The 7417-nt window shown below is 39.2% G+C and overlaps 1 protein-coding gene across 2 annotated transcripts; it reads left to right on the top strand.

Moving 5' to 3' along the window:
* The first annotated feature begins 241 nt into the window (after window positions 1-241).
* On the top strand, window positions 242-7417 carry LOC113431193 (vomeronasal type-2 receptor 26-like). 2 transcript variants are annotated; one of them, XM_087948216.1, is made up of 3 exons: window positions 242-501; window positions 4595-5258; window positions 5753-7417. In XM_087948216.1, the coding sequence occupies exon 3, from the start codon at window positions 5963-5965 to the stop codon at window positions 6875-6877; it is 915 nt and encodes a 304-aa protein (XP_087804342.1). In that variant the 5' UTR covers window positions 242-501; window positions 4595-5258; window positions 5753-5962; the 3' UTR covers window positions 6878-7417. The 2 variants fall into 2 exon arrangements, with proteins under 2 accessions (XP_087804342.1, XP_087804341.1); XM_087948215.1 differs by having other exon boundaries at window positions 4595-7417.

Genomic DNA, 7417 nt, shown 5'->3' with positions numbered 1-7417 from the left:
ACCAGAGGTGGTATTCAGGAGATTCTGACCAGTTTAGGAGAACCAGTGGTAGAAATTTTGAGTAGAGAACTGGCAAATAGCACCTCTGGAGATTTTACAGTATCCTTCCTGTGCCATGCTCACCAAGATGCAGCACAGAACCGGTAGTAAAAAAAATATGAATCCCACCATTGTATGAAACAGACATTTCTTAATGTACTGTTTTTTCTTTACAGAATAGTTTTTCAGAATTACCAGCATGTCCTGGCCTTAGCATTTACTCTAAAAGAGATCAACGAAAACCACCAGATGCTACACAATATCACGCTGGGCTTTCATATTTTTGACAGCCATTTCAGTCCAAGGTGGACTTACTTCGCTTCGATGCTGCTGCCTTTCTCTCATGGGAAATTCATCCCTAACTACAAGTGTGGGGTCCCAAAACTTTTGGCTTCAGTGATTGGGGGACCTGATATCTCTCTTCACATGGTAGCTATATTGTCCATCTACAAAGTTCCTCAGGTAAGAGGTACAAGAAGATATACATTATTAAATTGCCATACTTCCCCAGAAGTCTGTATGCTTCTTTTTCTAAAAAAGGAGACAATTTTCAGATTCCAGGATATTATTTTTTGCTTGATAGGATTACCATAGTAATAATTCTAAACAGAAAATGGGGTTACAAGGCATAGAAAAACATTCCACAATGCCCGAAACTGAATTAAGAGTTGGGAGTCTTCTAGCCCAACGCCTGCTCAAACAGATAACCCTATACCATTTCATATCAATGGTTGTCCAATCTCTTCTTAAATACCTCCAGTGATGGGGTAGCCACAACATCTGAAGACAAGCCATCCAACTCATTAATTGTTCTAACCTGGTTCTCTCCTTGATTAATTTCCATCCATTGATTCTTGTCCCACTTTCAGGTGCTGTAGGGAATAGGTTGACTCCTGTTTTTTTCCTTTTTCTCAGGGGACATCTTGGTTGCATCCTGGTTGCTTTCTAAATAAATAAATGCAGCTAGTTGCATAATGTTTCAGTATATAAACTCAAGGGCACCCAAAGACTCAAATGAATGTACACAGTGTCCATTTTCCACCTGCATATGTTTGTCTTCCTTTAGTTGACCTATGGCTCTGCTCCAGCCATGGAAAAAGAGACTCAAGCCGTTTTCTTCCAGCAAATGTTTCCAGATGAATCCTATGAACATAAGGGCCTCACGCTGTTATTGAAGTACTTAAGATGGATTTGGGTTGGAATTCTTGTAGCAAAGAATAAAAAAGCAGAGAAATTTGTCCAGGAAGTGGTCCCTACCTTTTCTGAGAATGGCATCTGCACTGAGTTCATAGCACAGATACCAAATGCAGATTTCTATAGTGATTTTATTGATGTAATAGATGAATGTCTATGTATATACCATGTTCTCATGAAGAGCAGGGCCAATGTGATAATTCTATATGGTAAAATTCAGACTATAACATATCTGAGAAGTTTTCTCCAGTTTTCAGAAGTGGAGGATATACTAAAGAAGCCAAAGATCTGGCTTATAAATGCGCAGACAGAGTACACCTCATATTCCCTTCATAAAACCTTGGATGTCCATTTCCTACATGGTGCTTTATCCTTTGCAGTTCACACAAAAGAGGTCAAAGATTTCCATGAATTCCTTCACAATCTAACTCCAAACTATGACCATCATGATCATTTTCAGAAAGAATTCTGGGAACAGGCATTTGGTTGTTTCTTCTCCAACTCAAAAACGGAGACATCTGAGGCAACTTGTACTGGACAGGAGAAGCTTGGGACTCTACCTACATCTGTGTTTGAAACACGCATCAGTGGACACAGTTACAATATTTACAATGCAGTCTATGCTGTGGCACATGCTCTGCAATTTCTGTATTTATCCAAATCCAGAAAAATAGTGAAAGAAGGACGGAAACAGTTTCACTATCAGATTTGGTGGCAGGTAAGAAACTACCATATCTGTAGTTTCAAGATCTGTCCTTAACTGTAATAAACAATGTTGTTTAGGGGAATTGACCTTAGATCTAAAAGTGAGGTGTAGCACTGAATTAACCATTTGAAATACCTAGAATGTATTTCTGTCCATGAAATAACTGCCTTCCAAGCCCAAAAACGTCTTGGTAACACATGATGATTTTTCCACCCTGATTTCTTTATTGTTTCACACCTGTAGGCAAAATCTTGTAGGACTGAGCATTCTACTGTGTATCTCTACAATATACCCTGGGAACTATAATGAAGTGTGGTTACCTTCATCTTTTTTCTCTCAAATGAATTGCCTTTTATTCCTCTGAAATGCTCCCCCTTCAATCTGGGAATCCACCTCCTTACTACGTTCCATCACTCTGCCATATGTTTAGTCTAGAAAATGTCTTTGGATATGGCTCCCTTGGCCAAGAAACAGACATGAGCACCACATCCTAGAATCAGACACAATTGGACAGGGAAATATAATGATGATAATTGCCTTTGAATTCACATTGTCAATTGATATAGTTATATAGGGTGGTACAGAGATGGTATTCAGCAGGTTCTGACCAGTTCTGGAGAACCGGTAGCAGAAATTTTGAGTATACAACCAAACAACAAAAACCACCTCTGACTGGAGATTTTACAGTATTCTTCCCCTGCCACACCCACCAAGCCACGCCCACAGAACCGGTAGTAAAAGAAATTGAATCCTACCACCATGGGGTTTAGCAACAGCACTTTGAGATGAGCCCATTTACCATTGTTAATTGAGGACTGCACAGGTTTTTAAGCAAGTGATCACAACTTACAACTTCCTTCCAGCTTCAATCAATCTAGAACTAAGGAGAAATTTCCTGACAATTAGAACAATTAATCAGTGGGACAAATTGCCTCCAGAAGTTGTAAATGCTCCAACACTGGAAGTTTTTAAGAAGAGATTGGAGAACCATTTGTCTGAAATGGTATGCAGTTTCCAGCCTGAGCAGAGGATTGGACTAGAAGACCTCCAAGGTCCCTTTCAACTCCAATATCCTATCCTTTTCTATTCTATATTGCTTTGCTTGTGAAAAGCCTGAAAGTAAAGTTGAAGATCGCAATCACGTTACTATGGGATATCTTGACAACCAGACATTCAGGCCAGTTGCCAAGTTTGAAAATTGTGATCATGTGACTACAGGAGTCCTGTGACAGCCTGAATTTCAAAGAAATCATGGGTACCATTTATGCTGCACCATTGCAAATTCAAACGGTTGTTGAACAACAGACCGCCAAGACACTGTCAGTCCAAAAACCCCCTTTGGGACAATTCACTATGACAATTCACTAAAGCCAATTCGCCCCAATATACTCACCATGGCCAACTTGCCATGGAAAAACTCATCATGTCCAAGTCTATGTTGGGCAACTGATTGTAGGGCAAGAGTTACACCAATATCAAAGAATGGTGGAATAGAATCATTAAAGAAAAGATGCAAAGAACAAACTGAAATCTGAACGACAAAAATCAAATATTTCTAATTTATTTTAAATAATTAAATTGAAGTGATACATCGTTCTGCGGTGAGTTGGCCATGATGAGTTGCCCATGGTGGGGTGGCCACAGAGAGTTGGCTGTGGCAAGTTCTCCCATTCCACCCAAAGGGTAGGCTTGATTGAGAAACCAAGGGTCAGGACTAATTTTATTGCAAGTTCTATAATAACAGAATCCTGAAAATCTGAACATCATAAGCTCCCTCACATTCTCTTTATATGAACTGAGCTTGTTTGAAATGTTACTTAAGTTATTTTTCATTGTCCTGCCTCACGGTCCTCTTATCTAATTGGCTGTCCCTCCTGTCCTTCAAGGCTACTCCTAGGATCTCTAAAGATGCAGAGATTTCCCAATTCACAACACATAAGCTGAGGAGGAAGAAGCCTGAGTACCTTAGTCTCTTGCTAGTTGTTATTTGTTTGATTATGGCTTGCAGCTAAAATAAAAGTTTTTATATTTTCTTTATTAAGAACAGAAATAGAAATAATAGAAATAGAAAGAAATAGAAACAGAAACAATAGCATTATTTAATTATCAATGTCTATGTTTTGAACATATATTCAATTCAATTCAGTTCAATTCTTTGTTTGGTGATTGGACATACAAGGAATTTGTCTTTGGTGCATATGCTCTCAGTGTACATAAAAGGAAAGATAGATTCGTCAAGAATAATAAGGTAGAACACTTAATGATAGTCTTAGGGTATAAATAAGTAATCAAATCACACGAGGAAACAATAAATATAAATTGTAAGGATACAAGCAACAAAGTTACAGTCATACAATCGTAAGTGGGAGGAGGTGGGTGATAGGAACAATAAGAAGATTGATTGTAATAGTAATGCAGACTTAGTAAATAGTTGGACAGTGTTGAAAGAATTATTTCTTTAGCCGAGTGATGGCATTCAGGAAAAAAACTGTTCTTGTGTCTAGTTATTCTTATGTGCAGTTCTCTATAATGTCATTTTGAGGGTAGGAGTTGTCTAGAATGTGAGGGGTATATAAATAAATATATTATAAATTCTTTCTCCTTCCTTCTGTCCTTTTCTCTCTTTGTTTCTCTCTGGCTGTCTCTGTATTTCAGGTTCATTCTTTTCTGAGAAGTGTCAGATTCAACAACAGTGTTGGTGAGAAGATCTCCTTTGATGAAAATGGACAATTCATTGGTGGATATGATATTATCAACTGGGTCACATTCCCAAACCAGTCATTCGTTAGGATCCAAGTTGGAATGGTGGATCCCACAGCTCCAGCAGACAAGTTCTTCAGTATTTCTGTAGATTCCATCATGTGGCCAGTAGGCTTTAATCAGGTTAGCTGTCTGAATGTAGACTGGTCTGCCTTCATTTATGTAACATAAAAATATCTTTATTAATGAAATTCTTAGAGCATCTTCTATAAACTAGCCTAAATACATATGTTCTAGAGAAGGAAAAAATTATCTCTAATAATTTTCTAAGAGTTGATATAGAACAGGGGAATCAAACTCAAGGCCCGCAGGCCGGATCCGGCCCATGGAGTGCTTAAATATGTCCAGGGGGCCACCCTAGAAACAGCAAAGTACCAGCCTGCAATACCTCTGCCAGTGAATACAGAGTCTTGGTGTCTGTGTCCATTTTCACTGGCAGAGCTCTGCAGGAAGCTGTCCCAGCCAAAAATGGAATCTGGGGGGAGTCGCCTGGGCTACTACAGCTGATACAGACATGAGTTACTTCGATATGGCCATGCCCCCTGGCCCCCCACTTGAGGTAAGCACAACCCTGATGTGGACCTCAATGAAGCTGAATTTGACATCCCTGCCATAGAATATTATACTCATTAGTTTGGCTCTCTGTTAACCATGCATGGTTTTTTTTTATTTAATTTTATTTTAAGTATAAGAATACAACATGGTGCAGCCATTCTGGTGTTACAATTGTGAAGTAAAACCTACAATCCAGCGTACAGAATTTCATCAGTCTGGTGACTTCAAAATTAAGAAATTGAGAAAAACATCTTTAACCAGCAAAAAATTATCATTGGAGACTGTGCTTCATGGATATAGAAAGCCATTGACAACAATAATTACAGATATTGAATGAATTATTATTTTAGTTCATTTAGAACTAAAATAAAACAATGTAATCACATGGCTTCTCATTATCAATCCATTTTTATGCACTTGATTCCACACTAACAATATCTTTCCAAGAACTTTCTTTTTCCTCTGTATCTTAAAATATTCTTCTTCATTCACTGATAGACGTTGCCTTTATCTCTGTGTAATGATCCCTGTGAGACAGGATACAGCAAGGAAAAGTTAGAAGGAGAATCATTTTGCTGCTATGTTTGCCGTCTATGTCCAGACGGGAAAATATCAAAAAAGAAGGGTAGGAAATTTCCAAATACATTATAATGGGACTAAGCCATGAGGGTACAACACTGTCTATAATCCACTGTATAATTCCAATCAATGTCTACTTTTTCAGATGTGAATGACTGCTCTCCATGTCCAGAAGACCAATATCCAAACCCTGACAAAAATATGTGCATTCCAAAGCGGATCACGTTTTTGTCCTATGAAGAACCCTTGGGGATCAGTCTGATTGTTCTTTCTCTTTGCTTTTCTTTGAAGACAACTTTGGTCATCACAATCTTCATGAAACACAAAGATACTCCCATCGTCAAAGCCAACAACCGGAATCTCACTTACATTCTCCTAGTTTCCCTCCTCCTCTCTTTCCTTTGTGTCTTTCTATTTCTTGGGACACCCAATACGATTGTGTGTCTCCTTCGACAGCCAGCTTTTGGGCTCATCTTTTCAGTGGCGGTTTCTTGCGTCTTGGCCAAAACCTTTGTTGTGCTTGTAGCATTCATGGCCACCAAACCTGGTTCCAGATTGAGGAAATGTGTGGGGGGAAGAATGGTTGGTTTCATTCTTCTATCCTGCTCCCTTGTCCAAATGTGTATTTGTGCTGTGTGGCTGATAACATCCCCACCATACCCAGATTTTGATGCACACTCAATACCTGAAGAACTCATCCTGGAGTGCAATGAGGACTCGGTCATGTTCTACTGTGTTTTGGGTTTTATGGGTTTTCTTGCTTTGGTTAGCTTCTCTGCTGCTTTTCTAGCTAGGAAGTTACCCGACAGTTTCAATGAAGCGAAATTCATCACCTTCAGCATGTTGGTCTTCTGCAGTGTTTGGCTGTGTTTTATCCCAACCTATCTAAGCAGAAGGGGAAAATATACATTGGCTGTGGAGATTTTCTCCATGATCTCCTCCAGTGCTGGATTATTGGTGTGTATCTTTCTTCCCAAGTGTTTTATTATTGTGATGAGACCCGAACTGAATGATAAACATCAGCTCATGAAGAGAAATTTTTAATAAACCTTTTGGAGATCTGATATCCTTTGGAGATCTTCCCCAGTAGCAAACTTAAGCCAGAGAACAATGTGCAGTAAGATTGGCCTTCTATACTACCCTATCTCTGAAATTCAATAATGATCAGAACATTTTTTTTTTCCTTCTGGAAGGCAATTATAAATGGGGACCAGTGGTAGGATTCAAATCATTTAACAACCAGTTCACCACCCTAATGACCAGTTGGTTAGGTGTGGCTGGGCGGGCATGTGACTGGGCAGGCTTGGCCAACTCGATGTCACTCAAGTCAAGGGGAGCTTCTCCTCGCCTGTCCTCTTCTGACTGTGGGGATGCTGCAACGGTTGTAAATGTGAAAAATGGTCATAAGTCACTTTTTTTCAGTGCCACCGTAACTTTGAATGGTCACTAAATGAACTGCTTCAAGTCAAGGATTACCTGTACAAAACTACAAAAAGCTTCTTTGCTTGCAAAAAGCTGCCCTAAATGCCAATTATTAGATTAAAAATACTTGCAAGCTGGAGTTACAAATCAGGCAGGGGCCCA

Source organism: Notechis scutatus, chromosome Z (assembly GCF_049901735.1).
Source record: "Notechis scutatus isolate UNSWTSFEM ecotype Mainland chromosome Z, rNotScu1.2, whole genome shotgun sequence".
Taxonomy (NCBI): Eukaryota; Metazoa; Chordata; class Lepidosauria; order Squamata; family Elapidae; genus Notechis; species Notechis scutatus.
The sequence above is the reverse complement of the archived record's forward strand: the minus strand, read 5'-3'. Positions and strand labels throughout refer to the sequence as shown.